Source organism: Vicugna pacos, chromosome 28, assembly GCF_048564905.1.
Source record: "Vicugna pacos chromosome 28, VicPac4, whole genome shotgun sequence".
Lineage (NCBI taxonomy): Eukaryota > Metazoa > Chordata > Mammalia > Artiodactyla > Camelidae > Vicugna > Vicugna pacos.
Window position 1 is genome coordinate 605,816 of NC_133014.1, and position 14,723 is coordinate 620,538.

Below are 14,723 nucleotides of genomic sequence, written 5' to 3' on the forward strand. Positions count from 1 at the left end.
TTGCTGCTCCTGAGAAGCCTGCAGTTCCTGCACCTGCACCTGGGCCGCTGGGCAGTGGAGAACCATTTTAGGCATCATCACCCACTAGGGCTGTGCCCCTCTGCACCCTCCTACACCTTCTCCAAAATCCCACCATAAATCCCCTCCCCTACCCGAAGTTGACTTCCCTACCCCTGAATTTGCTTTTGTTTTGTTTTTCTTTAGTTTAGTTTATTTGTTTTACATCATTTATGGCATCCTATATTTTTCAATTTTCCACCTCCTTTAATAAAATACAGATTTTTTTCCCTTTTAAATTGTGCATTTCAGGAACATTAAGTGCATTCCCATGCTGTCCGACCATCACTATCATGTAGTTTTATGCTCTTTACGCTATTTATGCCTGTGAAGGACATCCCACCACGGCCTCAAACCCCTCCTCTGGACACTCCTGGGCATGCACACTCCTGGGCCTGCGCACTCCTGGATCTGTACACTCCTGGGCCTTCCCTGGCATGGGCCTTCTCTGGCCCTGGCTTGCACACTACTGGGCCTGCACACTCCTGGATTGCACACTCATGGGCCTGCACACTCCAGGACATGCACAATCTTGAGCCTGAACACACCTGGACCTGTATACTCCTGATTTTGCACACTCCTGGGCCTGAACACTACTGGGCCTGCACACTGCTCGAACTGCACACTCATGGGTCTGCACACAACAGGACCTGCACAATCTTGGGCATTAACACACCTTGGCCTGTATACACCTGATTCTGTACACTCCAGGGCCTGAAAAATGCTGGGCCTCACAGCCCTGGGCATGCATACTCCTGGGTCTGCACACTCCAGGGTCTGTACCCTCCTGGGCCTGCCATGGCCTGGGCCTGCACATACCTGGGCCTGCACACTCCTGGGCCTGCACAATGTTGGGCCTGCACACACCTGGGCCTGTATACTCCTGGATCTGCACACTCCTGTGACTGATCCCTACTGTGTCAGCACACTCCTGGGCCTGTACACTCCTGGGCCTGCCCCCAATTCGGCCGGCCCTCTCCTGGACCTGCACACTCCTGGCCTGCACACTCCAGGGCCTGCGCTCTCCTAGGCCTGCACGCTTCTGGGTCTGCACCAACCTGGGCTTGCACACTCTTCTCTCTGCACACTCCTGGGCCTAAACAATCCTGGGCCTGCACACTCCTGGGCCTGCACACACCTGGGCCTGTACACTCCTGGGCCTACACACACACACAGGCCTGTACACTCCAGGCCAGCACAATCATGTGCCTCCTCCCTCCTGTGTGTGCACACTACTGGGCCTGCACACTCCTGGATTGCACACTCATGGGCCTGCACACTCCAGGACTTGCACAATCTTGAGCCTGAACACACCTGGGCCTGTATACTCCTGATTTTGCACACGCCTGGGCCTGCACACTTCTGGGCCTGCACTCTACTTGGCCTGCACACTACTGGGCCTGCTCCCTCCTTTGCCTGCACACTCCTGGGCATGCACACTCCTGGGCCTGCACACTCCTGGGCCTGCCCTGTCCCTGGCACCAGCCTCCTTCACCCCAACGGTGCCACTCACACGGCTGCGGCGTCTAGCCAGGAGCCCCCAACCGAAACCCCTCCCGAGGGACCCCCTTGCCGGCCCCCAGGGAAGCAGCGGGGCTCCTCTTACCTGCGAGGCGGAGACGTAGTCCAGCTGCAGCCTGACGTCCAGCTGCCGGGCGTGCAGGGCCAGCTTGCATGAGGGCAGCAGGATGGCCGTGATCGGCTGGAAGCTGCCCCCGGGGCCACTACCGCCCCTTGGGGAAGAAGAGGAGGAAAATCCACGTCAGTGCCAAGAACACAGGACCCGTCCACAGAGGGCCCCTCAGGTGTGACAACCCCAGAGGCGCCCGCAGCCGACCTGGGCTGAGAGCCACTTTTCTCGCGGAAGCTCAAGGACCTATGCTGAGCCTCCCACTCCCTCCCTAAAGAGGGAAAACCCAGAGGTTTTCTAACTTTGCACTCACTGTCCATGTATCAGCCATGTCTAGTTTACCTCCCCAGCAGGGCAGACCCCCTCCCTGCCTTCCCCACCCTCTGCAGGCGGCTCTCGGGGGCCGGAGGGGCGCCCTTCCTCCCTGAGGCCAGCCCTGCTGGGGCAGCAGGTGTAACAGAAAAGACCAAATCTGACTGCCTATTAGATCTGTTCTTTTTCCTTTAACCCTCTGCTGTTTTCCAGGCTGTCTTACCAGCTCTGCCCCTTTTGTAAAACAGTGTTGCCTTCAGCCTGAAATTGACAGCAGAGCCTGTTCTCAAGGCTCTCAGCCTTCAGGATAAGAGCTCTTTTCCTCTCCTATACACACAACAAGCTGCAGAACAGAAAGTAACATTTGTTTTGTTAGAGGTTTTACAGGGGCCCCATGAGCTGACCCACAACTGCAAAAACAAAGAATTCCTGCACCAAGGACTTTGCACCAACCACCCACAACCCCTCTCCTTTCGAGTGTAAAAGGAGCCTGAAGTCTCACTCGGAGAAGGTGGCTCTCCAGGACATTAGCCTGCCATCTTCTCGGTCAGCTGCCTTTCCAAATAAACTCACTATTCTTTACCCCGACACCGCGTCTCCCGATTTCTTGGCCTGTCGTGCGACTTGCGGAATGAGTGTGGACTTGGAAACACAGGGAAGGAAAGCCAAGTCAGGACTCTCACCCTCTGCCTCTGCTCAGAATACCACCAAGGGGTTGCTGGGACAGTGGACGGAAAACTGAGGCTGCAACACGACCATGAGCACTGGGCCTGGGTGGGAGAGATGGCGGGTGCTGTCCGAAGCGCACCCGGCCTCCTTCCGAGTCACATCACACCCACGTCCCCAGACCCAGGGAGGCCTGGAGCCCCACACAGCAGAGCGCCTCCAAACCTGCAGATGCCCAGTGACCGGTCCACTGTGCACCCTCTGGCGCCCTCCTCCCCGCTCCTCCTCCTTCTGCCCCGCTGGCTCAGCCCTGGTCCCACCACATCCTCACCCAGGGCCAGCACTGCTGCAGGAACACCCTCGGCAGGCCGCCCAGCCTCACGCCCTCAGGTCCGCACACCTGGTTGGTGCAGCTCTGCCCCTTTCCAGCCCTCACCACCGGCTCTCCAACCGCCTGCTCTCCCGGCCTCCGCCCCCAGTCCTAGAGAGCGCCTCCTCTGGTCACGGCATCCTGCCCTCTAGGGTCGACAGGGTCTGCACATTCCTGGGCCTGCACACAACTGGGCCTGCACACTCTTGGACCTGCACACTCCTGGACCTACGCACACCGGGGCCTGCAGGAACCTGGGCCTGTACACTCCCGGGCCGGTTCCGTATTGAATCTGCACACTTCTGGGCCTGCACACTCATGGGCCTGCAAACTCCAGGACATGCACAATCTTGAGCCTGAACACACCTGGGCCTGTATATTCCTGATTTTGCCCAATCCTGGGCCTGAACACTGCTAGGCCTGCACAGCCCTAACCTGTACAGTCCTGGGCCTGCACACCCCTGTCTCTGCACACTCCGGAGTCTGCACACGCCTGGGGCTGCACACTCCTGGGCCTGTACACTCCTGGGCCTACACACTCCTGGGGGTGCTCACTGCTTGGCCTGCACACTCCTGGGCCTGCACATTCGAGGGCCTGTCCTCTCCAGGGCCTGCACACTCCTGGGACTGCAAAAACCTGGGCCTGCATGCTCTGGACCTGCGCACACCTGGGCCTGCACGAACCTGGGCCTGAACACTTCTGGCCCTGCACACTGCTGGGCCTACCTTCCCCTGGGCCCGCACAATCCCTCGTGTGCACACTACTTGGCCTGCACACTCCTGGGACTTCCCTCTAATGGGCCTGCCCCCAAGTCGCCCGGCCCTCTCCTGGACCTGCACACTCTTGGGCCTGCACACTGCTGGTCCTGCTCCCACTTGTGCCTGCACAATCCTGGGCCTACACACTCCAGGGCCTGCCCTCTGCTGGGCCCGCATACTCCTGGGACAGCAGACACCTGGGCCTACACAATCCTGGACCTACGCACACCTGGGACTGCATGAACCTTGGCTTGTACACTCCCAGGCCTTCTCCCACATATGCCCGTACACTCCTAGGCTTGTTCCCATCTGTGCCAGCACATTCCTGGGGCTGCACATGGCTTGGCCTGCACAGCCCTTGGCCTGTACAATCCTGGGCCTACACACTCCTGTCTCTGCACACGCCGGTGTCTGCACACACCTGGGTCTGCAACTCCTGGGCCTGCACACACCGGGTCCTGCCCTCTCCTGGGCCTGCACACACCTGGGACTGCACAGGCCTGGGCCTGCACTCTACTTGGCCTGCACACTGCTGGGCCTGCTCCCTCCTGTGACTGCATATTCCTAGGCAAGCACAGTCTTGGGCCTACACACATCTGGCCCTGCCCTATCCCAGGCCAGCCCACACCTCGGCCGACCCTCTCATGAACCTGCACACTCCTGGGCCTTCCCTCTCCTGGGCCTTCCCCCAATTCGGCCGGCCCTCTCCTGGACCTGTACACTCCTGGCCTGCACACTTCTAGGGCTTGCGCACTCTTAGGCCTGCACACTCCTGGGTCTGCACCCACCTGGGCTTGCACACCCTTCTCTCTGCACACTCCTGGGCCTGCACACTCCTGGGCCTGCACATCCCACAGCCTGCACACACCTGGGCCTGTACACTCCTGGGCCTACACACACACACAGGCCTGTACACTCCTGGCCAGCACACTCGTGTGCCTCCTCCGTCCTGTGTGTGCACACTCCTGGGCCTGCACACTGCTAACCTTGAACACTCCTGCACCTGTTCCATCCTGTGATTGCACACTGCTGTGCTGACACACTCCCGGGCCTGTACAGTCCTGGGCCTAACCTGGCCTGGGCCTGCACCCTCCTTGTCCTGCGCACTCCTATGTCTGCACACTCCTGGGCCTGCACACTGCTGGGCCCGCACAATCCATCGTGTGCACACTCCAGGGCCTGCACACTCCTGGGCCTTCCCTCTCCTGGGCCTGCTCCCCATTTGGCCGGCCCTCTCCTGGGCCTGCGCACATCTGGGTCTGCACGAACCTGGGCCTGTACCCTACTGGGCCTGCACACTCTTGTACCTGCTCTCACCTGTGACTGCATACTCCTCGGCCTACAAACTCCTGGTCCTGCACACTCCTTGGCCTGCCCCATTTGGCCCTGCCCTCTCCTGTGACGGCCCTCACCGGTCCTGCACACTCCTGGGCCTGAACTTGACTGGCCCTGCACACTCTTGGGCCTGCACACTTCTGGCCCTGCACACTCCTGGGCCTGCCTTCTCCTGGGCCCACACAATCCCTCGTCTGCACACTCCTGGGTCTGCACGCTTCTGGGCCTTCCCTCTCCTGGGCCTGCCCCAAATTCGGCCGGCCCTCTCCTGGACCTGTATATTCCTGGGCCTTCACACTACTGGGCCTGCTCCCACTTGTGCCTGCACACACCTGGGACTTCACATTCCTCGGCCTGCTCCCTCCTGTGCCTGCACAGTCCTGCGCATGCACACTCCTGGGCCTGCACACTCCTGGATCTGTACACTCCTGGGCCTTCCCTGGCAATGGCCTTCTCTGGCCTGGGCTTGCACACTACTGGGCCCGCACACTCCTGGATTGCACACTCATGGGCCTGCACACTCCACAGGCACAATCTTGAGCCTGAACACACTTGGGCCTGTTTACTCCTGATTTTGCACACTCCTGGGCCGGAACACTGCTGGGCCTGCACAGCCCTAGGCCTGTACATTCCTGGACCTGCACACCCCTGTCTCTGCACACTCCGGAGTCTGCACACGCCTGGGCCTGCACACTCCTGGGCCTGTACACTCCCGGGCCTCCACAAACACGGGCCTGTACACTCCTGGCCAGCACACTCGTGTGCCTCCTCCCTCCTGTGTGTGCACACTCCTGGGCCTGCACACTGCTGGCCTTGAACACTCCTGCACCTGTTCCCTCCTGAGATTGCACACTGCTGTGCCGACACACTCCCGGGCCTGTACACTCCTGGGCCTACCCTGGCCTGGGCCTGCACCCTCCTTGTCCTGCACACTCCTCTGTCTGCACACTCCTAGGCCTGAACACTTCTGGCCCGGCACACTGCTGGGCCTAACTTCTCCTGGGCCCACACATTCCCTCGTGTGCACACTCCTTGGCCTGCACACTCCTGGGACTTCCCCCTAATGGGCCTGCCCCCAATTCGCCCGACCCTCGCCTGGACCTGCACACTCTTGGGCCTGCATACTACTGGTCCTGCTCCCACTTGTGCCTGCACAATCCTGGGCCTACACACTCCAGGGCCTGCCCTCTGCTGGGCCCGCATACTCCTGGGACAGCAGACACATGGGCCTACACAATCCTGGACCTACGCACACCTGGGCCTGCGTCAACCTTGGCTTGTACACTCCCGGGCCTTCTACCACATATGCCTGTACACTCCTAGGCTTGTTCCCATCTCTGCCGGCACATTCCTGGGGCTGCACATGGCTTGGCCTGCACAGTCCTTTGCCTGTACAATCCTGGGCCTACACACTCCTGTCTCTGCACACTCCGGTGTCTGCACACACCTGGGCCTGCAACTCCTGGGCCTGCAGACACCGGGGCCTGCCCTATCTGGGCCTGTACACACCTGGGACTATACATGCCTGGGCATGTACACTCATAGACCTGCAAACAACTGGGCCTGGACACTGCTGGGATAGCACACCCCTGGGCCTGTACACTCCTGGACCTGCAATGGTCTGGGCCTGCACCCTCCTTGGCCTGCACACTCCTCTGTCTGCACATTCTTGGGCCTGCATACTTCTTGCCCTGCACATTGCAGGGCCTGACTTATCCTGGGCCCTCACAATCCCTCGTGTGCACACCCATGGGCCTGCCCTCTCCTGGGCCTGCACAATCCTGGAACTGCATACACCTTGGCCTGCACACTCCTGGACCTGCGCACACATGGACCTGCCCTGTCCTGGGCCCGCACAATCCCTTGTGTGCACACTCCTGGGCTTGCACTCTCCTAGGCCTGTACACTCCTGGGCATGCACACCCCTGTCTGCACACTCCGGTGTCTGCAAACTCCAGGGCCTGCGCACACATGGGCCGGTACACTCCTGGGACAGCACACACAAGGGCCTACACACTCCTGGACCTGTGCACACCTGGGCCGGCATTAACCTGGGCTTGTACAATCCTGGGCTTGCTCCCATCTATGCCTGCCTAACCCTAGGCCTGTTCCCACATGTCCCGGCACACTCCTGGGGCGGAACGCTGGAAGGCCTGCACAGCCCTGGGCATATACACTCCTGGGCCTGCACACTCCTGTCTCTGCACACACCGGTGTCTTCACACACCTGGGCCTGCACACTCCTGGACCTGCGCACACCTGGGCCTGCATGATCCTGGGCATGTACACACCTGGGCCTGCACACTCTTTTACCTGCTCCCTCCTGTGACTGCATACTCCTGGGCCTGCAAACTTCAGGTCCTGCACAATCCTGGCACTGCCCAATTTGTCCCTGCCCTCTGCTGTGATGGCCCTCACCTGTCCTGCACACTCCTGGGCCTTAACACTACTGGCCCTGCACACTCTTGGGCATGCACACTTCTGGCCCTGCACACTCCTGGGCCTGCCTTCTCCTGGGCCTGCCCGCAACTCGGCCGGCCCTCCCCTGGACCCACATACTCTTGGGCCTGCACACTACTGGGACTGCTCCCACTTGTGCCTGCACACACCTGGGTCTGCTCACTACTCGGTCTGCTCCCTCCTGTGACTGCATACTGCTGGGCAAGCACAGTCTTCGGCATACACACCCCTGGCCCTGCCGTATCCCAGGCCAGCGCCCCCTCGTCCGACACTCTCACAAGCCTGCACACTCCTGGGACTGCACAATACAGGGCCTGTACGCATCTATCCCTACACACTCCTAGGCCTGCAAACTCCTGGGTATCCTCCCTCCTGTACCTACACACTCCTGGGCCTGCACAATCCAGGGCCTGCAGACTCCTGGGACTGCACACACCAGGGCCTGCACTCTCCTGGACCTCTGCACAACAGGGCCTGCACGAACATCGGCCTATTAACTCCTGGGCTTGCACACTCTGTACCTACACACTCCTGGGCCTGCACATTCCAGGGCATGCCCTCTCCTGGGCCTGCACACTCCAAGGACTGCACACACCTGAGCCTGCTCACTCCTGTGACTGCATACTCCTCGGCCTACAAACTCCTGGTCCTGCACACCCCTTGGCCTGCCCCATTTGGCCCTGCCCTCTCCTGTGATGGCCCTCACCTTTCCTGCACACTCCAGGGCCTGAACACTACTGGCCCTGCACACTCCAGGGCCTGCCTTCACCTGGGCCCACACAATCCCTCATCTGCACACCCCTGGCCTGCACTCTTCTGGGCCTTCCCTCTCCTGGGCCTGCCCCCAATTCGGCCAGCCCTCTCCTGGACCTGTACATTCTTGGGCCTTCACACTCCTTATTCGGCTCCCTCCTGTGCCTGCACACTCCTGGGCATGCACAATCCTGGGCCTGCACACTCCTGGATCTGTACACTCCTGGGCCTTCCCTGGCATGGGCCTTCTCTGGCCTGGGCTTGCACACTACTGGGCCCACACACTCATGGATTGCACAGTCATGGGCTTGCACACTCCAGGACATGCACAACCTTGAGCCTGAACACACCAGGGCCTGTGTACTCCTGATTTTGCACACTCCTGGGCCTGAACACTGCTGGGCCTGCACAGCCCTAGGCCTGTACAAACCTGGGCCTGCACACTCCTGTCTCTGCACACTCCGGAGTCTGCACACGCCTGGGCCTGCACACTCCTGGGCCTGCACACTCCTGGGCCTGTGCACTCATGGGCCTGCACCCTCCTTGGCCTGCACAATGCTTTGTCTGCACACACCTGGGCCTGCACACTCCTGGGCCTGCACATCCCACAGCCTGCACACACCTGGGCCTGTACACTCCTGGGCCTACACACACACACAGGCCTGTACACTCCTGGCCAGCACACTCGTGTGCCTCCTCCCTCCTGTGTGTGCACACTCCTGGGCCTGCACACTGCTAACCTTGAACACTCCTGCACCTGTTCCATCCTGTGATTGCACACTGCTGTGCCGACACACTCCCGGGCCTGTACAGTCCTGGGCCTAACCTGGCCTGGGCCTGCACCCACCTTGTCCTGCGCACTCCTTTGTCTGCACACTCCTGGGCCTGCACACTGCTGGGCCCGCACAATCCATCGTGTGCACACTCCAGGGCCTGCACACTCCTGGGCCTTCCCTCTCCTGAGCCTACTCCACATTTGGCCGGCCCTCTCCTGGGCCTGCGCACACCAGGGTCTGCACGAACCTGGGCCTGTACCCTACTGGGCCTGCACACTCTTGTACCTGCTCTCACCTGTGACTGCATACTCCTCGGCCTACAAACTCCTGGTCCTGCACACTCCTTGGCCTGCCCCATTTGGCCCTGCCCTCTCCTGTGACGGCCCTCACCGGTCCTGCACACTCCTGGGCCTGAACTTGACTGGCCCTGCACACTCTTGGGCCTGCACAATTCTGGCCCTGCACACTCCTGGGCCTGCCTTCTCCTGGGCCCACACAATCCCTCGTCTGCACACTCCTGGGTCTGCACGCTTCTGGGCCTTCCCTCTCCTGGGCCTGCCCCAAATTCGGCCGGCCCTCTCCTGGACCTGTATATTCCTGGGCCTTCACACTACTGGGCCTGCTCCCACTTGTGCCTGCACACACCTGGGACTTCACATTCCTCGGCCTGCTCCCTCCTGTGCCTGCACAGTCCTGCGCATGCACACTCCTGGGCCTGCACACTCCTGGATCTGTACACTCCTGGGCCTTCCCTGGCAATGGCCTTCTCTGGCCTGGGCTTGCACACTACTGGGCCCGCACACTCCTGGATTGCACACTCATGGGCCTGCACACTCCACAGGCACAATCTTGAGCCTGAACACACTTGGGCCTGTTTACTCCTGATTTTGCACACTCCTGGGCCGGAACACTGCTGGGCCTGCACAGCCCTAGGCCTGTACATTCCTGGACCTGCACACCCCTGTCTCTGCACACTCCGGAGTCTGCACACGCTTGGGGCTACACACTCCTGGGCCTGTACACTCCCGGGCCTTCACAAACACGGGCCTGTACACTCCTGGCCAGCACACTCGTGTGCCTCCTCCCTCCTGTGTGTGCACACTCCTGGGCCTGCACACTGCTGGCCTTGAACACTCCTGCACCTGTTCCCTCCTGAGATTGCACACTGCTGTGCCGACACACTCCCGGGCCTGTACACTCCTGGGCCTACCCTGGCCTGGGCCTGCACCCTCCTTGTCCTGCACACTCCTCTGTCTGCACACTCCTAGGCCTGAACACTTCTGGCCCGGCACACTGCTGGGCCTAACTTCTCCTGGGCCCACACATTCCCTCGTGTGCACACTCCTTGGCCTGCACACTCCTGGGACTTCCCTCTAATGGGCCTGCCCCCAATTCGCCCGACCCTCGCCTGGACCTGCACACTCTTGGGCCTGCATACTACTGGTCCTGCTCCCACTTGTGCCTGCACAATCCTGGGCCTACACACTCCAGGGCCTGCCCTCTGCTGGGCCCGCATACTCCTGGGACAGCAGACACATCGGCCTACACAATCCTGGACCTACGCACACCTGGGCCTGCGTCAACCTTGGCTTGTACACTCCCGGGCCTTCTACCACATATGCCTGTACACTCCTAGGCTTGTTCCCATCTCTGCCGGCACATTCCTGGGGCTGCACATGGCTTGGCCTGCACAGTCCTTTGCCTGTACAATCCTGGGCCTACACACTCCTGTCTCTGCACACTCCGGTGTCTGCACACACCTGGGCCTGCAACTCCTGGGCCTGCAGACACCGGGGCCTGCCCTATCTGGGCCTGTACACACCTGGGACTATACATGCCTGGGCATGTACACTCATAGACCTGCAAACAACTGGGCCTGGACACTGCTGGGATAGCACACCCCTGGGCCTGTACACTCCTGGACCTGCAATGGTCTGGGCCTGCACCCTCCTTGGCCTGCACACTCCTCTGTCTGCACATTCTTGGGCCTGCATACTTCTTGCCCTGCACATTGCAGGGCCTGACTTATCCTGGGCCCTCACAATCCCTCGTGTGCACACCCATGGGCCTGCCCTCTCCTGGGCCTGCACAATCCTGGAACTGCATACACCTTGGCCTGCACACTCCTGGACCTGCGCACACATGGACCTGCCCTGTCCTGGGCCCGCACAATCCCTTGTGTGCACACTCCTGGGCTTGCACTCTCCTAGGCCTGTACACTCCTGGGCATGCACACCCCTGTCTGCACACTCCGGTGTCTGCAAACTCCAGGGCCTGCGCACACATGGGCCGGTACACTCCTGGGACAGCACACACCAGGGCCTACACACTCCTGGACCTGTGCACACCTGGGCCGGCATTAACCTGGGCTTGTACAATCCTGGGCTTGCTCCCATCTATGCCTGCCTAACCCTAGGCCTGTTCCCACATGTCCCGGCACACTCCTGGGGCGGAACGCTGGAAGGCCTGCACAGCCCTGGGCATATACACTCCTGGGCCTGCACACTCCTGTCTCTGCACACACCGGTGTCTTCACACACCTGGGCCTGCACACTCCTGGACCTGCGCACACCTGGGCCTGCATGATCCTGGGCATGTACACACCTGGGCCTGCACACTCTTTTACCTGCTCCCTCCTGTGACTGCATACTCCTGGGCCTGCAAACTTCAGGTCCTGCACAATCCTGGCACTGCCCAATTTGTCCCTGCCCTCTGCTGTGATGGCCCTCACCTGTCCTGCACACTCCTGGGCCTTAACACTACTGGCCCTGCACACTCTTGGGCATGCACACTTCTGGCCCTGCACACTCCTGGGCCTGCCTTCTCCTGGGCCTGCCCGCAACTCGGCCGGCCCTCCCCTGGACCCACATACTCTTGGGCCTGCACACTACTGGGACTGCTCCCACTTGTGCCTGCACACACCTGGGTCTGCTCACTACTCGGTCTGCTCCCTCCTGTGACTGCATACTGCTGGGCAAGCACAGTCTTCGGCATACACACCCCTGGCCCTGCCGTATCCCAGGCCAGCGCCCCCTCGTCCGACACTCTCACAAGCCTGCACACTCCTGGGACTGCACAATACAGGGCCTGTACGCATCTATCCCTACACACTCCTAGGCCTGCAAACTCCTGGGTATCCTCCCTCCTGTACCTACACACTCCTGGGCCTGCACAATCCAGGGCCTGCAGACTCCTGGGACTGCACACACCAGGGCCTGCACTCTCCTGGACCTCTGCACAACAGGGCCTGCACGAACATCGGCCTATTAACTCCTGGGCTTGCACACTCTGTACCTACACACTCCTGGGCCTGCACATTCCAGGGCATGCCCTCTCCTGGGCCTGCACACTCCAAGGACTGCACACACCTGAGCCTGCTCACTCCTGTGACTGCATACTCCTCGGCCTACAAACTCCTGGTCCTGCACACCCCTTGGCCTGCCCCATTTGGCCCTGCCCTCTCCTGTGATGGCCCTCACCTTTCCTGCACACTCCAGGGCCTGAACACTACTGGCCCTGCACACTCCAGGGCCTGCCTTCACCTGGGCCCACACAATCCCTCATCTGCACACCCCTGGCCTGCACTCTTCTGGGCCTTCCCTCTCCTGGGCCTGCCCCCAATTCGGCCAGCCCTCTCCTGGACCTGTACATTCTTGGGCCTTCACACTCCTTATTCGGCTCCCTCCTGTGCCTGCACACTCCTGGGCATGCACAATCCTGGGCCTGCACACTCCTGGATCTGTACACTCCTGGGCCTTCCCTGGCATGGGCCTTCTCTGGCCTGGGCTTGCACACTACTGGGCCCACACACTCATGGATTGCACAGTCATGGGCTTGCACACTCCAGGACATGCACAACCTTGAGCCTGAACACACCAGGGCCTGTGTACTCCTGATTTTGCACACTCCTGGGCCTGAACACTGCTGGGCCTGCACAGCCCTAGGCCTGTACAAACCTGGGCCTGCACACTCCTGTCTCTGCACACTCTGGAGTCTGCACACGCCTGGGCCTGCACACTCCTGGGCCTGCACACTCCTGGGCCTGTGCACTCATGGGCCTGCACCCTCCTTGGCCTGCACAATGCTTTGTCTGCACACTCCTGGGCCTGCACACTCCTGGGCCTGCACATCCCACAGCCTGCACACACCTGGGCCTGTACACTCCTGGGCCTACACACACACACAGGCCTGTACACTCCTGGCCAGCACACTCGTGTGCCTCCTCCCTCCTGTGTGTGCACACTCCTGGGCCTGCACACTGCTAACCTTGAACACTCCTGCACCTGTTCCATCCTGTGATTGCACACTGCTGTGCCGACACACTCCCGGGCCTGTACAGTCCTGGGCCTAACCTGGCCTGGGCCTGCACCCACCTTGTCCTGCGCACTCCTTTGTCTGCACACTCCTGGGCCTGCACACTGCTGGGCCCGCACAATCCATCGTGTGCACACTCCAGGGCCTGCACACTCCTGGGCCTTCCCTCTCCTGAGCCTGCTCCACATTTGGCCGGCCCTCTCCTGGGCCTGCGCACACCAGGGTCTGCACGAACCTGGGCCTGTACCCTACTGGGCCTGCACACTCTTGTACCTGCTCTCACCTGTGACTGCATACTCCTCGGCCTACAAACTCCTGGTCCTGCACACTCCTTGGCCTGCCCCATTTGGCCCTGCCCTCTCCTGTGACGGCCCTCACCGGTCCTGCACACTCCTGGGCCTGAACTTGACTGGCCCTGCACACTCTTGGGCCTGCACAATTCTGGCCCTGCACACTCCTGGGCCTGCCTTCTCCTGGGCCCACACAATCCCTCGTCTGCACACTCCTGGGTCTGCACGCTTTTGGGCCTTCCCTCTCCTGGGCCTGCCCCAAATTCGGCCGGCCCTCTCCTGGACCTGTATATTCCTGGGCCTTCACACTACTGGGCCTGCTCCCACTTGTGCCTGCACACACCTGGGACTTCACATTCCTCGGCCTGCTCCCTCCTGTGCCTGCACAGTCCTGCGCATGCACACTCCTGGGCCTGCACACTCCTGGATCTGTACACTCCTGGGCCTTCCCTGGCAATGGCCTTCTCTGGCCTGGGCTTGCACACTACTGGGCCCGCACACTCCTGGATTGCACACTCATGGGCCTGCACACTCCACAGGCACAATCTTGAGCCTGAACACACTTGGGCCTGTTTACTCCTGATTTTGCACACTCCTGGGCCTGAACACTGCTGGGCCTGCACAGCCCTAGGCCTGTACAAACCTGGGCCTGCACACTCCTGTCTCTGCACACTCCGGAGTCTGCACACGCCTGGGCCTGCACACTCCTGGGCCTGTGCACTCATGGGCCTGCACCCTCCTTGGCCTGCACAATGCTTTGTCTGCACACTCCTGGGCCTGCACACTCCTGGGCCTGCAATCTTCAGGACCTGCACACTCCTGGGACAGCAGACACCTGGGCCTTCACACTCCTGGACCTGCGCACACTTGGGCCTGCATGAACCTGGGCTTGTACACTCCTGGGTCTGCTCCCATGTATGCCTGCACACTCCTAGCCCTGTTCCCACCTGTGCCGGCACACTCCTGGGCCTGCACACACCTGTCTCTGCACACTCCAGTGT

At 61.0% G+C, this 14,723-nt stretch overlaps 2 protein-coding genes across 2 annotated transcripts in view; both read right to left on the reverse strand.

Annotated features, from left to right (window-relative positions):
* The window catches only part of LOC116277736 (ankyrin repeat domain-containing protein 26-like), a 533,747-nt gene that overhangs the window by 414,531 nt on the left and 104,493 nt on the right, over positions 1-14,723 (reverse strand).
* LOC140690089 (uncharacterized) overlaps positions 1-14,723 on the reverse strand; it is a 380,224-nt gene that overhangs the window by 361,465 nt on the left and 4,036 nt on the right. The window contains exon 2 of the mRNA XM_072951618.1: positions 1,664-1,790. Within this exon, the coding sequence (XP_072807719.1) occupies positions 1,664-1,733 (70 nt within the window). The 5' untranslated portion in view covers positions 1,734-1,790. The remainder of the gene's footprint in view (positions 1-1,663; positions 1,791-14,723) is intronic.